At 32.5% G+C, this 19,156-nt stretch overlaps 2 protein-coding genes across 3 annotated transcripts; one reads left to right on the forward strand and one right to left on the reverse strand.

Annotated features, from left to right (window-relative positions):
- Positions 1-56: 56 nt before the first annotated feature.
- Positions 57-1,738, forward strand: LOC144837448 (spermatogenesis-associated protein 24-like). The gene is made up of 5 exons (XM_078692562.1): positions 57-176; positions 389-454; positions 541-671; positions 776-846; positions 1,119-1,738. The coding sequence occupies exons 1-5, from the start codon at positions 72-74 to the stop codon at positions 1,331-1,333; spliced, it is 588 nt and encodes a 195-aa protein (XP_078548688.1). The 5' UTR covers positions 57-71; the 3' UTR covers positions 1,334-1,738.
- LOC144837440 (bifunctional UDP-N-acetylglucosamine 2-epimerase/N-acetylmannosamine kinase-like) lies at positions 1,720-18,769 on the reverse strand. 2 transcript variants are annotated; one of them, XM_078692549.1, is made up of 12 exons: positions 18,753-18,769; positions 15,360-15,586; positions 13,935-14,539; positions 10,470-10,682; positions 9,789-9,876; positions 8,982-9,192; positions 7,421-7,550; positions 6,924-6,992; positions 5,533-5,685; positions 5,162-5,344; positions 4,874-4,990; positions 1,720-3,767 (listed from the first exon to the last, which is right to left on the reverse strand). In XM_078692549.1, the coding sequence occupies exons 2-12, from the start codon at positions 15,518-15,520 to the stop codon at positions 3,532-3,534; spliced, it is 2,166 nt and encodes a 721-aa protein (XP_078548675.1). In that variant the 5' UTR covers positions 15,521-15,586; positions 18,753-18,769; the 3' UTR covers positions 1,720-3,531. The 2 variants fall into 2 exon arrangements, with proteins under 2 accessions (XP_078548675.1, XP_078548674.1); XM_078692548.1 differs by lacking the exon at positions 18,753-18,769 and adding an exon at positions 18,617-18,746.
- Positions 18,770-19,156: the final 387 nt, after the last annotated feature.

Consider the following 19,156-nt stretch of genomic DNA (forward strand, 5'->3'; position numbering starts at 1 on the left):
ATTCAATAAACATAAATAGAGGGCGACATATACTTTGTTTTGAAAAATTAATTTCCCACACACAGAACAGAATGTCAATAATAAACAAACTTGATTCAACTGGTAAACTTGTTAGCGAACAACTTCAGGACTTATTTTTTGCTCAGAGGACAGTATATGAAAACATAAAATCTTACGTAAATTGTTTTTAACTTTTTTGTTGTATATACCTACTTGACTAAGTGAAATCTTCTTCTGCTCAAAGGACAGAGCATGACATAAGCCGAGAGTAAGCTAAGACGCTGATAATTAATAGTCTAGATAGAGGCCTAGGCCTACATGAAAGGACCTGGCTGTTGTTCCTTATATTAGAAGCAATGTTTTGTATAGCGTTTTCTTTATTTTGTAGAATGACTCACTGCAAGAAGAGATGGTTGAAAAACAGCAACATGAACAGATTCTAAAAGATTTAAAGGTTAGATTACTATTATTTTAGTGAACATTTATTAATGTAATTTCTGGTTTTTTTCATTAAGAAAGCGTTATACTTTATATCTTTAGAATGAAAGACTGGAACATGCAAATACAAAAGCTAAGCTAGCAAACGAAACAGAGAAGTTACAGTTTGCACTTGGGGAGGTGGAGATTCTTAAACGACAATTACAAAGAGAAAAGTCACAATTTGAAAACACGTAAGAATAACAAATTCAGGTGATATTAAAATTAAATTAATTTTGCAAGGAATTGCTTTAACATTGAAACATATTAATTAATATTGAATTATACTTTTTTTCAGGTTTGGATTACTGAAGAATAAAGCACTTAGAGAAACCACTAAACATGACGAGTTGTCATCAAAATTCTCTGGTATAATGATTAATGGCTTATTGACACAATATGTTAATGGGTACCCAAAATAGATAAGACTCATTGGTCAACCATGCATGTAATTTAAACTAACAGAGAATAACCCCAAATTTCCAAACGTTCTAATAATTCCCTCAGAGCCCCAACTTTATAACATTTAGGAGCTTGTAAAATTTACTTTATACATTTAATGTATAAAGTATCTTATTTAATGTATAAAGTATCTTAATTTTATGTAACTAATCTAATTAAAATGATCAATTCCTTTCCAGCATTGCAGGCTGAAAAACTGAAAGCGGAGAGTGAATCTATATCACAAATGGAAGAAATACAATCATTAAAAAAGAGATTAAAACATGAAAAGGACAATCATAAACAACATTTAACTGAGTTGGAGTTGCAGAGGCAACAGGAGGCTTATATTGCAAGAACAACAGGAACCAAAAAGAGAGCATCAAATGTAATCAAATTCAACTCATTTAAATAAGTTCTTAAAATACAGTAGCAGCCCTTCTTTGGGATACCTATTCAGGGGACACTTTCCTGTGAAACAATCATAGGGAAATATATGTAAATTCACATAACAGCTCAACCAAATTAAGAGGATGCTTTATTGGGTCCCATTAAAAGAGATTTTTATCTACTGTACTCCAAAAGAGCGACTACCTCACCCTATTTAAAGCTCTGTTTACACTATACGATACTGATATGACATCATCATGTCCATATATGGGCACATCAAATTTTTTTTTGTAACAAAGTTTGATAGTGTAGACAGAGCTTAAGTTATAGTCATAACATTAAATGTTTAATAATAAATATTCAATAATATATTTATGTATGGTGATAATAAATTAAAAAAAAATTATTAAATAACATTTTGAATTTTTTATTTATCGAAAAAGAAAATCAAAATATATATTAACCACTAGAAGCTGATCTAATAATACGTATAACTTAAAAATAATAAAGATATTTGTTTTTAAAATTTGAAATATGGAATGTCATCAGAGTTATAAAGGCAATTTGCTACTCAAAGAAGGATAGCTAGGATCCATCTCAATACAAATGCAGCATCATTAAATTTAAGCCGTTATCTAGGAGTATTTTTGTTAATACTGCCACTGTAAAGTAATACGTATACAGTACAGTACCAAAATATACTTTGGTAGAATAGAATATATCATTAACAGCGTTTTTTGTACACAGAAAGCAACAAAATAAAACAAACAATATATATATATTTATAAATTCATAATTTTCATACAGGAAAATACCCATCACCTCTACTTTATGATTTAAAGAGGATCATACAAATACTTAATTTATTTACAAATTCGAAGATTACATAATCAAACTTTGTCTCAATTATTATTCATCTGAAATCCACAAATATGTCAGCTGAATTTGATTAATTTAGTAAAAAATAAAATCTTATAATATCCACTGTATATTGTATAAATAATATTTTTCAATTCTGTATGCAATTATTAGAATGATTGAATACAGTGAATTATAATTGCAAAAACATAATCATGACAAACTAAACACAATTTTATCTACAAATTAAATTGAAGAATTCTTGAGAATAGTATTGAAATTCTTGTCTGATATTTTGTTACTGTATAGTGGTTCTATAAACATGTAATACTGAGCTTGAAAAACATCACAAACAATGTTATTTCGCGTTTAATTGAGTGAAATTTTCGGCAGTATAATTAATTAAATTTTCTTAAACTTAAATAATAAATTTGTAAATTAAATCAAGCGTCTTTCATTTTAAATCAACTTTAATAAGTGTCATATTTTATCAGCTGCTAACTACTATATGCAAATTAAAATCTACTTTCAGGTATTCTTTAAAAATTCTTTTAAAAATAAAAAATAATTTTAGGTAAATTATTATAAAGCATAATATATATTAAGTAATTCTATAAAAAAGTTTTTTTGATAAACGTTGACAAATAAAAATTCTTATTTGGTCATAAAGGAAAGCAAGGCGAATCCTTATACCTGATAATAAATGTAATTAATACTATTTCTAATAATACTTATCCATATTTAGCAATAATATAATAAGAATTGAAAAATCCAGATTCTGCACACACTAAATATATATATATATAATTTTTTGAGAAATAATAATAAATTTTCTTTATTCTCTTTTTTCAGAATGTGTTTGTTACTTGATTTAAATAATAAAAAAAAAAACAACAAATAAATTGAACAATTTAAAAGCATGTGTTATGTATATAAATATTCATTTTCATATAGACGTTTTTCCATATACATTAGAACCTTAACTCAATTTGGTGTGTGTATATACACATCAAATTTACCATTTTTTGGTCCCATGCTATACTGTGTGTAACTGCGAGGTTCCACTGTATAGCAACAATTTTACTTGAATCGTACAATGAACGGACTCAAGCATAAGCCCATTTAACTTGCGGTGGGCTAATATGGAAACCCAAAATTCATTGGGTTATTAAGATTACTTCAAATTTGAGGGTGGCCTTATACCAAAGACAGACTTCAACTCTGTCTACACTATCAAACTTGATGTGACAAATATGGTAGCGATATGACATCATGTCCATATATGTGCACATCAAATTTTTTTGTCACAAAGTTTGATAGTGTAGACAGAGCTTTATAACGGTCAGTATTGTAATACATTTCTATCTAATATGTTCGTCTTGTTGCATATTCTAATACAATACTGGCAGCTCCAAGCAAGGCAGGTTCAACAAGTTCCGACGCCCTAATTTGAACATTTCTAGCTGACCGCAGGGCATCTTCATCCACCATCCTACGCACTTCATTGACGTATAATGGGGCAAATATTCCACAAAGAATGACAAGAGACGGATTGAGGACGTGTAACATACTGGTGACAGCATAGCCCATTGCCTTGGCAGCTAAAGAACAGAACATAATAATTATTAAAATAATAACTAATGGGTGGATAATAGATTCCGCTTAAGCTCTGTCTCCACTATCAAACTTTATGTGACAAAAATTGTGATGAGCCCATATATGGACACGATGATGTCACATCACTACCATATTTGGGCACATCACACTTTTTTGTCAAACTTGTTTGATAGTGTAGACAGAGCTTAATGTTGAAACAGCTATAATACAGTAGCTGACTTAGCATTGTATTTTATTACTGCAGTTTCCAAAGCTTGCTGATGGATCCCAGAGAAGTGGACAGGTGTTGGAAGTGAGTGGTACAAAGGCTGTAGTTCACACACTTTTGTCAAACTAGTTTCATAGTGTAGACAGGGCTTTATGGTAACCAAAGCACAGTGGACCAGACATTGCACATACAACAACTTTCATCCATTTCACCCAGTACCAAAATGCTAGTTTACAAGGGTGAATATCGAGCTGTCAGGTGCAATACATTGGCATCTATATAAATATGTTGTGTTACTCTCTTTGCTATGGTGTATAATACCCCTTTCACACCAAAAGCAAAAGTCCGGAGACACTCCGGAGTTGACGCCCGGTGTTTTGGTGTGAAAGGTAAAATCAAGCAACTCCGGAGATTAAAACTGCGGGGTTGAACATCTGAACATTCTCCGGAGAGCGAACTGCGGGGACACCCCTGTGTTTTGGTGTGAAAGGTACCAACATCAAACTCTGGAGTTTTTAGGTCAAAAGGTCATCCTCACACGATCACTCATTGCTTTCGTATTATTTCAAAATACTTTAAATACTTGTAAAAAATATATAGCGGGTCTAGAAAATAATAAGTAGTATCAATAAAACATTATATGACTTTTGAAAATAATTATTAGATTAAAAATATTATCAATTAAAATGATTCTAATGATCGTCGTTGTAAACAAAATAGAGGGCGACATTTACAATTTTATTTTATAAACCCCGGTGTTGCTAAGTTGGTGTGAAAGGGGTATCTCCGGAGTTTCTCGATGTTTTGAATGGTCATAAACCCCGGAGTGATCTCCGGAGTTTTGGTGTGAAAGGGGTATAAGAAGAACAGCTAATACTTTACCTAGATCTATGACAGCCTGTGCTTTTTGATTACCATGTTCTGCAGCCTCCATAAGATGTTTCGCACTGATTTGTTGGTCGCCTTCATTCTTGTAACCATTAATAAATAGCTCACCAGCTGCAAAAGATAAGATTACTTTAGCATAAAAAAAATGGACACAAAAAAGGAAGGGAGAATATTTTCATTAATTGACAGTCTGATTAATTAATCTGACTGTTCTATTTCAACTTCAAAAAATTTGTATACTATATGCTAGTGAAATTTTGAAGTATAATTATAACTACTCACCTTCATTAAGTTTGACAGCCTCCCTCTGGAGGGCAGCACCAGACGAATACGCCTCTGCACAACCAGTACTACCACACAGACATTTAGGACCATCCAGAGACACCTTGATATGTCCAAGTTCAGCCGCACAGAAATTGTTTCCGTGTATGAGTTTGTTATCAAGTATAATACCGCCACCAATTCCTGCAAAAGGTGACAAATATAAATTAAAAAGTTCTTCCTCACCACCTCTTATTTATGCATAGATATTTATGCAAAATTAATATTAGCGCCAAATCTTTTTGTCTGTAAAATCTAGGGTCATTTCCTGCTAAGAACCACTTATATACCAAAGTGCTCAATTCAAATGATTTTAAGGAATACCAGCATACCTGTTCCAGTGGCAATTGTAATAAAATCTTCGATGTTTACTCCACATCCAAACTTTCTCTCTCCCAGAGCGGCGCAGTTTCCATCATTGTCAACCCAAACTGGAAGATGCATCTTAGCTGAAATTGGTGACCTCAGGTCAATCTCATTCCAACCTGCAAATGGATTTGATATTATCAGAAATTTAAAAACCACATGCAAGGAATTGCCAGCCACGTTAAAATATGAGAATACAATTAAATTTATTGCACATAACAAAATATGATTAACATGAACGATTTGCTGATTCCAAATTTCCCTCCTCTCTTTTACATTAAAAAAACATTATCTCAACCTTTTTCTAGGCCTGTTTAAGCAATTAACCCAATTCAGGGAACTGGTATTGGTATTATATTACTTATTCAAATCTAAGGGCCTGTTTCTGCTGAACAGAAATAATCGATTATTAACCGTTTATTTTTTTAATCGATTATTTTTGGGCAGCAGAAACGGCGCAAAATAAAATAACCGATTAAAAATAACCTATTAAAAACACTCAATCCATTGCGTGTTTTAATCGATTATTTCTTGTTTTAACCGATTATTGCAGAGCAGTTTTGAGCTGCAACACAAATAGCGATTATTGACCCCACTTTGACCTCTAGAGTATGGCAAACTCATTCACGTCACACAAAGCATGCTGTTTATTTGCGCGATATCGACGATGATCAGCAAAACAAAGATCGCGATGTAGACCGAATAACAATCAAATGTTAAACATTTGATTTTTATTATTTTGTGGGGGAGAATTATACCGAGAGACTCCAGGATTCTGTGTTACATCCCACCAGTCCAGGCTAACGATGTTTTACATGTCCTTTTTTAGGCCTGTTGTCTGTTGACTTGTTTCGGTAGAAATATATAGCCACGCCTATAGGCCTAGCAGGCCGAAGGTAGAACCAACGAACGGCGAAACGAACTTTTCTCGTCGACGTGTCTTTATTAATATAATATCATTATTCTGTTGTATGTGGTACGGTAGTAGGCCTAGATGTTTATTTTACAAATAATATAGCTTTACGTAAGAGTAATTTTTAATCCTACATGTGAGAGTTTTAGGCAGCGATAGGATGTAAACAAACCAACTCTCATCGGCCTTTCATAACTTGAATGCGCTGTGGGGGAATGATGACGTGATTTTAAAAACCGATTACCTGAATAACCGATTAAAGTCGTAGCAATTTTCAATTGCAACGCGATTATTTTTGTGGTTTGCGGTGACTGGAAAAAATCAATTATTTTGATTTTTTCAGCAGAAACAGACCCTAAGAGCTATAACAAAACAAACAACCACATATAAACCACACAATTCAAATGGCAATCTTCTTAACCACAGAATGATGCATATAATTACCATCAAGTGCTTTAGTTGAGTGCATAACTATTCCTGCTCTAGGATTCACTCTTCCACCTGTACTAATTCCTACAAAAATAAAGTAAAAAATGAATTTAGAGAGCGAATTACAGTACACTCAGATGTATAATGAGCACCTGGTTGAAAAATACTAAGAAGGGGAATATCATCAAAAGGAAATTATATTATCAGTGAAAAAAAAGTGTTTGTATCAATTGTTTTAATATAATTATTGATAATGAACATTGTTTCAATGGAAGAACTTTTTTACTTTCTCTATAGTAGGTCCTTTTTGTAGTAAAAAGTCTCGAAAAGAAATGATGATGGTGGTTTGTTGGGAGGCTCCCACCTGGGGACATAGTTCATGGTCTATAGCATTTGTGGAGAGTGGTGTTCAATGAAAATGTTTTGAGTTACATCTCGCCCCTCGAGGAGAAAGGGCTATTGTAGGTTTATCAAGGTAAGCTAGGCACAAAATAGACTGATAAATCACTTACCAACTCCTAAAATTCTACAATTTAAGTCGACCGCTTTACAACATGCTTCTTGCAACATATTCAATAATTCTCTTAGTTTTTCATCATTGCCATCTGGTGTAGGCTTTGATGTCTTATAAACAATCTTTCCCTGTAAATGAAAACAAGCAATAGGTAACGCTCTGTCTACTTCAAACTAGTTTGAAAAAAAAAGTGTGATGTGCCCAAATATGGTAGTAATATGATCAAATATGGTAGTGATATGACATCATCATGTCTATATATGGGCAAATCACATGTCACATAAAGTTTGATAGTGTAGACATACGCTAATTATAATTGCGTTATAAATACACGACTGTTGTTAGGCCTCTTTTGTTTTTGTTGTGATTTTTTTTGTTTTTATTAATTTCAACATTCAAGTTTATACCACCATATGGATAAAAGGATTATTTAAGAGAAATTCACATACATTGTATTAGCACAAAGAAAATGGTTATTATTGTTATTAAATTATATTTTGTTGATCTTTATTATTGTTTTGATTTATAACACCTACGTAGAATATTAAGTTTATAATAAACAATACAGTCTAAAGCTTAAATAATTAAGCACCATATTGAGTCATACGACTACTTTAAATCTTTAAATTAAAATTCTAGGCCTACTACATTTATGGATTCTCATAAAGACTTAGCTCTAGCTAGTAATAATGTATAAAGTTGTCGTAATAATATACGACATGTCTCTGTACGTCATGTATAAAATAGCCTACAGCATAATATATTATTATTACATATTAAAACGATTATTAATAATAATTACAAATAAGATTATATATTAATCTACCTCTATATTTTTGTATGTAGCAAACTATGTAACTTTTATTGCATGTTAAATAATATGTTTTCAACAAAAAGATACGCCAATAAAGGTGGGTAATTCAACTTTTTTTTTTAAACTAGGTAGTTTGACAAAAACAAGTTTCCAAATATGGTAGTGATATGCTTAAATATGGTAGTGATATGACATCGTCATGTCCATATATTTTTTGTCACATAAAGTTTGATAGTGTAGACATAGCTTATTAAAGTATTTAATCATTGGTCATTCATTCCTAGCATTTATTCATAGCATTTACGTCATATCAGATATTCAACTGGTATATTGTTGTGTTTGAATTTGAACAAGTTCAACCGCAAGATCGACTGTATTTAAGTTTGATAGAGAAAAGAAGTTGTGCACACACAGCTAAATTTTATTATCCCTCTATGGCGTAAGCAGATAAAAACAATGAAAATAAAGCAAATAATTATGGTTGTGTACAAACACTCAGAGGACAGGTAGAGATAAAGAAATACAAAAACCACAATAGGATACAAAGGTAGAGATATGATAGAAGGCAAACATATTTAACCTATTTGTCCTGTTTAAACACTACAGAACAGAAAAATGCCACATGCATACATTGTTCAGGTGGCTTATGATATTACCCATGTTCATTACATTTCATTCAATTTAATTAACATTTATTTACACCACAGAAGAAATATCTATATATTTTCTCCATGTTTACACTTACTGAATTTGTAACTATGGCAACCCTGAGATGCGTGCCACCCAGGTCAACAGCGAGGGCGCTTTGGATCTCCAGGATGTGATCGATATCCATGCTCTTGCTATCTGGCATCGGTGGAAAGACAAAAGACTTCTGGATCACGCTCTTTAAACTGAGAGACTTTAAAAACTTTATGATACGGGGAACAGCATGGCCATCTCCATAAATATAAGACCTGGAAAATTTCAAATGAAACATTTTTTTTCTTTGCCTAATACTATTCCTGGTAGGAGATATTCCAAGGGACTAAGATTTAGAATGCTGGCAAAAGATATGTCATGGGTGGTGGTGTTTCTTTCTATGCATTATAATATTTTTTTCTAGGGACTAACACAACAAGATGTTCTATCATTCTAGATGTTCCATTTCAATATGTATTTTTCATCGATATTTTTTGCATTGATAATAAATTTCATAGAGTAAAGAAATATTTTCCTATGTTTTATGTGCAAAAGTTATATACAGTACTGGGACATTTTAGGGAACAGTCTTGCACTGAAGTGGTCACCCAGGATAAAGAAGAAAAACTAAAATAAATGGTGTATTTTACGGTTGCTAATGAGAGGTCTATCTTTTTACAGTACCAATATCAGGTTATCACAGTACTCAAAGTGGGTGTGGGGTCAAATCTAATCTAATGACCTGATAACCACTGTCAAGAGTATGCATGTCATTTCGATATCTGTAACAGTAATTTGGATCTGGAAATTGAGATTCGTGGGTCGTTGACAAATAAATCATTTCAAAGCTAACATTGTAATTATCACTTACGGTGGGAATCGTTTTTGATACTGGATGTCTAATGCGTGCTTTATCTTGTTTGTAGTGTCGGCATCTCGGCAATGAAGAACATTCTCGCCTACAATAGGATAAAAATGTCAAAAGGTTAATCTCTTTCAGGAAGCGTTTATATAGGCTGAATGTGAAATGTTAATGCAATCTATTCCTCTTAATTTAAATTTATTATTATTTAGGCAAATAGGATGCAAACAATTAAGAAGGTAAAACCAGTAAAGTAGAAAATTTGCATAAGCACCAGTCAGAAAATGAATAGGTGTATACCTCCAACCAATGACTACCATAGGCAGATCCAAGGAAAACTGGGGTCCAGTCCCCTCAATTATTTAGGCAAATAGGATACAAAAAAGAAGGCAAAAAATAATCATAATCACTAATCAGGGAAGTGCAAAAGCAGCATAAGCCACAGTCAAATACCGGTGTTTTTTTTGTGTCTGCCTTTTTTATTTATTATTTTTATTATTACTTATTTATGCAATTGATTTTGTAACTATGAATGTCCGTTTCCGAAATAAAAGTAAAATAAAATTAATCTGCGTGTACCTCCAACCAAGAGAGAAGCTGGGGCTCAGTCCCCTCAATTCTTCAGGCCTTAGCGCACTCACACTCCCAAAAAAAATTAAATCATAAAGGCATGACCTTTTGCCTACGTACCTGTCTCACGTCCCGTCTGTCTGGAACCAAGGTTGACAACAGGTGTTCCAAATGCTCCTGCTTCTCGGACACCTGCGCTACTGTTGCCAATCATACAGCCTGCATGCGCGATGAGAATTAGGAACTCTTCAAATGGAATGTGCTTCACTGGCTTAAATTTTGGGTGATGCTCTATACCCTTTAACCTCATAACTCGAATAATTTCCTTACTACCTGAAATATTAATAAATAAAAAATATTATAGAAAAGTTCATAATGATTTTATTCATTTCAATTATTCCCATAGTGTGCAATTATCCATGGACAATTATTCCACCGGAAAACTACTGTACCCTCTTAAAGACAACTCAGACAGAGTCGTATGACAAGTATCAACGAGTTGTCTCGCCGAGAGAAAATGTTTAAAGTTCTTGCGATGACCTAAAGACTTGCTCGATGCTATCGCAAGACGACTCGTTTGGGATTTAACAGCAAGTTGGGCCAAACAGAAACCAAAACTATTCCAGTTTAGAAAGCAGTAATTATAGCAAAAGAAATACAGTAGTTTCACCAAAAAGTACAAAAGTTGTAAAATCACTCAGTAATCGCAACTGGTTTTGCATTTAAAAAGATTAACTATATATATAGCATAGTATTGGTCATAAAATGTAAAATTGTGATTGATTGAAACTGCTAAACAGATTACCAAAAAGTAGTTATTAGTTCATGTGAACCTGAAGAATATAAATGGGTCACCTTGGATGTTGTACTAAAATGTATGTTTGCATACAAGAATATTAATTACCCGTTGATAATGTTAAACTACCTATTGTTTCATGTCTATAACAACAGATGTTCTTAGAAGTACTATTGATTATGAAGCAACGATGCTCTTCAACGGAGGTTGTTTTATTGATTCTGCCTACGCTATTCAATAAGCAATTTAAACGATAGTGTTCTGTATTTTTAAAAATTGACCCGATCATATAGTGCAATTTTATCAAGTCGCGTTTTAACATTTTATAGTTTAAAATTTTTACTGTTTTTACAATCATATTTTAAAATTGTATTATGTTTTTTTGTATGTTTTTGCGTGCAACTATTTTAATTGTGTTTCTGAACCTTGGAATACAAATTTCAATTTAATTCTGTATTTGACAATAAATTTAATTTGCATAGAAATAAAATAACACAATATTCATACTGTATTTTCAGACTTGTCGAAAAACAGATAAATTTCATGAAATTATTTATTTGGTTGGCTCTGTTCTCTCCAATTTTTTTTTTCATTGAATTAAAGTATTTTAAGGTAAATTAGCAATAAGTAAATGATAATTTAAAGTGATGTTAGAAAATAATTTAAGGTTTATTTGAATAGGGTTTTGCACGAATTTCAATGATCAAAACTATTTTTAAAGAATTAAAGTGTTGTTGTACAATTTACAGGTGGTTTCACAAATAATATATTGTTTAATAATACTTTAATACAATAAATGAAGTGTAACGGTTAAGATGGACAATAGAGTGTGTTTATTGAATGAAAGCCACACATTGTTTGTACTAAGGAATTGGTATTCACTATATTATGGGTGTGTTCATAAAAATGTGTTATTTCAACCATGGAGGAAAATATTCCATCATGAAAATACTTGACTTTCATAAAAATGTTTCATATACAAAGTCATATGATTAAATATTTAAAATGAATGTGTATGTACAGTAAGATTACATGTAGGAAATAAATTATAAATTATATGAAATGTGTATAATATTAATTGAAAAACTATGTAATGTAATAGTTAAATGACTACTACTACCAACTCCCCTCACTACCAACTCCTTAAAGTTTGGTTCCCACTAGCGACGCAACACAAGGACGTAACGCAAAGTAAGTGATTTGACCAATCACAAGCGATGGATTATTCAAATTATTGGTCAACTCGCTTGCGTTGTGAGTACGTCCTTGCGTTGCGTCTCTAGTGGGAACCACGCTTTACTATAGTATATTGATTAGCCTTGATCAGTGGAATCAATACAATTGAATAATGAGGAGTCAAAATAAACACTAACAACAATAAGATGGTATACTGTACAACTAAGAACACTGATAAGAAGCACTAATGACAATAATGGATTTTAATGACAATGTCATTTCTTTCGAATGCTGTACTTAATATAAACAATATAACAAGGACTAACTCGCATCATTAGCAAATAGTCTTTTACTGCAATGCTTTTTAAACATGTACAATGTTTGTTGACTCCGCCCCTTTTGTAAAGAAACTGAAATGTGGTTGTATTGGTTTAAAATGCATTGGTTTAGTTGTAGAAATTATCTCTGGTTTAGATATTGAGTTTAAAGTTAAATCCATCAAACCTCAATGTACGGATTAGTGGTTTAGCGTTAAATCTGTCTAATTTTTATCTATATTTTGAATACTGTAGACAGGTGGTGAAGTTTTTTTTTATTACACACAATCATACTATTTATATATTTTTTTTTTTACATCTGTTGATTTAAAATGTTTGTATTACGGTGTACATAATATATAACATAATTTAAAGATTTGTGCGAAAATATTATATTTTTTAACAATGCGTGGGACAATTTTAGAAAAAACAATATTTGAGACAAACAAAACCAATGGTGTATTACATACGAATACGTCATCATTTGAGATAGGATCACCCACATTACTGATGACAGTATGCTTGGATGATGTTTTAGGGACAATAAAGTATATCAAAGGTCAGTGTGGGTGTTGATTGAAGGATAATAAAGAGGCTTTGTGTTAGGGTGATGGATGATTGAAGTGGGTGTTACACTCTATGGTCTGGTGATCCCATAAGGACTACATGACGTGGCAAGGACTAAGAAATAACAGAGCATTACATCTGGGAGTTTTAAAATTTGGTATAATGCTGTTAAAGTGTTAGTCATGTTTTTTTATAAGAACATGCTGGTTAGATGGTACTGTGTAGTACACTCTATCGCTTACTGTAATAGTTATTGTACACTACAACAATTCAATAACAGGGTAGGGCAAAACGTCTGACCAATTACTCAACTCCCTGACGCAAAGCTACTCCACAGTAGTTTAATACAATTACAATTCAATAACAATTTTCTAGAAATAAATTATTTTTAAAAGTATGCCAATTAACTGTTGTAAATACCATATTGGTTGACGGCTTGGTGAGATTATTGTCAAATTAGTTATACACATTTTACATGTTTGTTAACATCTTCATCATGAACGACAGGGGTTGATGGCCTAGTACATCGGGATAACCCCCTATTATTTTCTGGGTTGTAACACTGGACCTCCTTTTCCAAGACTTGTTCTATCACCAGAACAATGGTTGAAGGGAGTTCAGTGCCGATTGTATGGTGGCGCCCCTGTTTTAACCATTCAACTTAAATTTGAGGTGAGCATGTTAGTACTGTAGTTAGTTGAAAACAAAAAATATATTATACATTCTTACCAGCATCAATATTTGGAAATAGTATAAGTGTCATGGCACCTAATTGGTCTAATGCTTCAAGCATAAAGCCAAACATCTTGAGAGATTCTTGGATGTTCGTCGTTACTGGATGTTGCAATGCTATCACATATTCCTTTGATTTAGTTCCCGGAGCAATCCACTTGGCTATTATATCATCTGGAGTGTTCAAATCAGCGCTTAAAAGTTTATCGTAAGATGGACAGCCAGTTAATAAAATACGTTCATTGTCTTCGCACATTGTGAGGAGTCGACTCTGAGCACGCTCCGTGCAGCAGGCATGATAGTGAGCAAGTTTAGAAACGGCATGTCGAATACTGTCGTCGATTGTTCCACTCACTTCGCCGCCCTCTATGTGCATGATACGTATATTCATTAGCGCTGCAGCGGTTGATAGGGATAGGGCATCGAATCGGTCACCGTGAACGATCAGTACATCCGGCTTGACACGTAGTAGAACGTCGGGAAGTTTGACGAGTGCTAAGCCTACAGATTCTACCATAGCTGCCTCATCTTCTCCTCTCACGATTGTATGTAACTTTGCATCTACTGGGAAGCCATCTTGTTCTATAAGCCTATAGGTGGAACTGTTAAAAGAAATAAATACTGATGGTAACGAAGATGAAAATGATGATGATAATGATTATGCTAATGGTGTATTTATGTTAGTGGTACAATATTTACACTTTGGTTGGACATGACCATTTATTAAAATTTTAATGGTGTTTCCATTAGCTGCGCCGAAGTATGAATAGTAAATACAGCACAGAAATATAAAGAGTACATTAAATGTGTCTTGTCATCTAACTAGCATATTATAATGCATGCTTCAGTGTGTGTCTAAGCCACTTTTATTATTTTAATGCAGTAATTGTAGTAATAACAAACAAGTATACTGCAACTGTTCTTGCAAAATAGCCTATGTTTATAGCTCATCATAAAAATCAAAATATGTGAATAGTAATTAATGCGTGCACTGAAGATGAAATGTGCGTAATAGATAATGGATTTTCTGTATAAAGGTAGAAGAAGAAAGCATCGTAGTAGATTTAGAGTGCTTGTCATTTATGTATCAATTTACAGTAATCAAAGAAAGGTTGTCAACGGTAAATAAACATCCTATCTATACTGTATTGCCACATATACAGTAATGCCAGTAGCACAGGCAAATCTGTATAACAGTGTCACATGTTTCACCTATTATGTAAAGGCTTTGGCCTATGATACAGGCATCATATGTTATACCTGTATCACAGGATCTGCCTGTGATATTGCACAAATTATAGATACAGTACTGAGATTCGGCTAACATACTTAAATACACGAAGAACAGCAAATCAAAGACACAGTATCTATTTATCGTAAACAGTAATAACACACTAAAAAAAGTAATAAAATAAATTATACCCATAATCATCAATGAGATGGCATCCTAGGACAATGACACTAAGTACAAGCTCAGGGTCTTTCTGTACGGCGCTCATTATTGGAGCAAGCTTGGAGTAGTCAGCACGGTTGCATGTTGCTATACACACCCTTCTCTTGCGATTTGAATTATCTTCAGCCATGTTTACGTGGTTGTTGACAGCAAGGTTGTTGTTGTTTATAAGATTGTTAAAAGTTAGAAAGGCAGCCTGAAATAAAAGATTTAAACGGCTGTTATTAAAAACTATATTTATCATGACTTTTATGTGCGAGAGTACCATTTCCAATCATATAGGGATATGATTTAATTCAATTGAAGGTCTCACCATGAGGAGTTGGGGGTGGGGGCCTGCCCAGTGTTTCATCTTTATGTTTCATCTTTATGCCATGGGCCCCCACAAGCTACAGTACCTACAGTATTTATTAATTATATGACATTAATTAAATAAATGATTACTTGATACTTATTTTTCCACTATGACCACCACAATATTTTGTTTGTACAAACTGACAGTAAATGAATCGGTACTTGATACCATATTAATTATTAGATGAATGACATGACGACAAATATTAATTCTTCATTTACTAACAGTATAGCGTTTTAATTATTATTTCTTAAATAAAACAATTTTTTATTTACAATTATTATTTCACAAACGAATTTGCAACTGGTTCATTCATTAATGTCATTTATTTTCCATAAATAATATAAAAAATAAAACAAGTACACCAGTGATACACAAGGCATTTGAATGGCTATTAATAAAAAATACAATGTAATTGAAAGTAGAAAAGTAAAGATAAATGTCAGGATCAATGATTGTGTAAACAATCAAGGTTTGCAAGTAACACACAAAACCAGACAGAATGCAAGCAATCAATAAAACATCAAGAGATCAGTCGCCATAAACCGAGACAAGAGTAGCTTTGAGATTATGTTTAAAACTAGAAATGGTAAAAATCGAATGGTTCAAAAACTGGATGATTCATTTATTTTTTAAATTATAATCATCATATACTATTAATACTATCAATTTTACACACCAATTTTTCAACTCTATTCACACCATCCAACTCATTATTGTATACTGTATTGTATATTACACATTTAATTAATAGTCAGGGTAACTTGATACTATACTAAATTCACAAGTGAATGACATTATGACAAGGGATATTTATTATCTGTATTGGTACAGTTTTATCATAATTTTAAATAAATTAAATAGCATGGAATAATTATTTCACATAATATAATGAGAATTGGCAATATCCATGATTAAAAATGGTTCAAAAACTGGATGAATATTATTTAAAAAATTATAACTATTATACATTATTATTGAACACATATAAAGATACATATTTTTGTTCGAAATTCAATTTTAATGTCACATAATATAATAGAAATAATTCAATTTAACAAAAAATTGGATGAAAATCATTTTTACCTGAAAAATATAATGTAATTTAAGCAAAAAATAGTCAGATTGCCAGCCACTGGGCTTTTGATTGAGTTTATGTTGTCTTTTATTTATTTTTTCCTACTTTATTCAATCTACAAAATGGCCAATTTAAAGTCTGATTTTTTAAATCTTAATTTTACATGTTTTGGGAGGACTATAGATCTTTAATAATCAACGAAATTAAATGTAAAGATGTCTTTCTAACCTACTTCTTTGATTTCTGAATTTATTAGTGGTTTTGAAAATATAGAAGGTGGAAGATTAAACCAATTTTACAGTAAATTAAGTAACATTCAAACAGGACACAAAACATATTCCGATTGAACAGGTTCAATGTTTGTATGTTTATCTTCCTATCAACATGCACAATGTCAGGCCTACATGATGATTCACAAAGTCCAAGTAACCACGCAGTGTGTGCATGCTTCTTGATAATACAGTAGTTCAAAGGTCATAATGTACAATGCATGCAGATTGACAGACAATAACATGCTTTTATTTTATTTTGGAATAGAATACTGTATTGTCAAATTTTCTTAAGAGTTGTTCTAAAAGAATCAGTATAATGGGGAATGGGCCTGCTGTGTTACAATACTACATACTTGCATTTGCATGCAGGTCTTGTCTTTTTAAAATTGTAGGTGTGCTACAAATTGCAGTCCTCAATACATTCAGGGGTGCTGTAGGTGTGCTACAAATTGCACTCCTCAATACATTCAGGGATGCTGTAGTTGTGCTGTTTGTATTTTGGTGTGTAGAAGTTTACCAAATTTAAGTGTGTTGTAAATCACACTCCTCAAGGGCAGTTTAGGAGTGCGTTAGGTGAGTTATCGCACTCGCTCGCCTTAAAAGACAAGGCCTGCATTTGAAATAACTGTAATAAATACTGTACATTCTTTTAGCAAAAGGAGATCCAAAAAAAATATCATGGGGTTCTTCAATAGTACTAATAACATACTGTCAAATGTTTATTATGTTGACATGAAGGAATGTCAAATGGCAACAGAAATAAACAATACAAATGGTTAAGATTTAATGCCAGGTTGTGCTTCGAAATCCTGTATAGTTTAATTTTACAACTTTTTCCAAATGGTGCTTTGATCGCAATGTATATTTTTTTGGCAATGTTTAATTAATTTTAATACTTAATTTAACTTGTAGCCGCAATAAAAAAAATGTTACACCTCAGTAGCATTCATTTCGAAAAAGAATGCTCCCTCTTTAGTTTGCAAAAGTAATCTCGAAATAGTTTTTTTTTTATGGAATTTGGTTTTACATATCAATCACACATTTTGTTGCCCTGTAAATAGATTATTCAGACTACGGCAAGATTTCAACTTTGTGGCATGACACTTCCTGCGACCAACTCGGCAAGATTGGATATGTGCATTTACAGGAACCGAAATTCCTTGACAGCGCTTTTTTAAATTGGCAATAATTTTTTTAATTCAATTCAAGTTGTGATGTCTATCTTTATTATTTAATTCATAAATAAACATTTTCAATAATAAATATCTGTGGCCATCAAACTTGTAACACAACAGGCCAACCTATTCAAGAGTCAAACTACATAGGCCTAGAAAGGAAGGGCCAACACGTCAATACGTCCTTGACCTTATCAGCCCACACCCACACAGGGGTGTCGTCTCTAGGCCTAGTTAGAGTAGCCATGCATGGGATGATAGCTAATTTTAGGCCGGCCGGCTAAGCTCAGCCGGCCTCACACGTACACACAGAGAGAGATGATCAAATAAATTGAAAATTGCTTACATCGTGAGGATCTGGTTGAACAGAGTTGCGTTTACTGTCCGTTATAGTAAATGATGGCATAGTTTATCTAACCTTGAATCCAATGTTGGTCCTAACTATCCCCTTCTTTAATATTTTGTGAAATGGGATCACTTACCTCAAGAAATATTTTATGTACCGCCCCACACAACGCTATCTCTCAGCCTTTGGAAATGAAATAATAGTTATCAAATACGCATGCGTCTAATGTTTTCTCCACCATCTATCCAATAGAAACACGTGTTATATTTAAGTATTATAACTAATTATTAATACTTGATCTCTCATTGGTGGTTCTTTAGATAAATTAATTGCATAGAAAGCTGCCACACAGGGTGATCGATACTCATAACTACTACATACAAATAATGTCTAGATGCTTTTATGCACATATTTAATACGTGGCATAAATAAAACAGAATAATAGAATAGAAGTCATCTATTTAAATAAATCTTGAGAAGATACAATAAAATAAAATCAAACACAAAGGTTTTAATCTCTCCTACTAATTAATAGTTTTA

This window comes from Antedon bifida, chromosome 3 (genome assembly GCF_963402885.1).
Source record: "Antedon bifida chromosome 3, ecAntBifi1.1, whole genome shotgun sequence".
NCBI lineage: Eukaryota > Metazoa > Echinodermata > Crinoidea > Comatulida > Antedonidae > Antedon > Antedon bifida.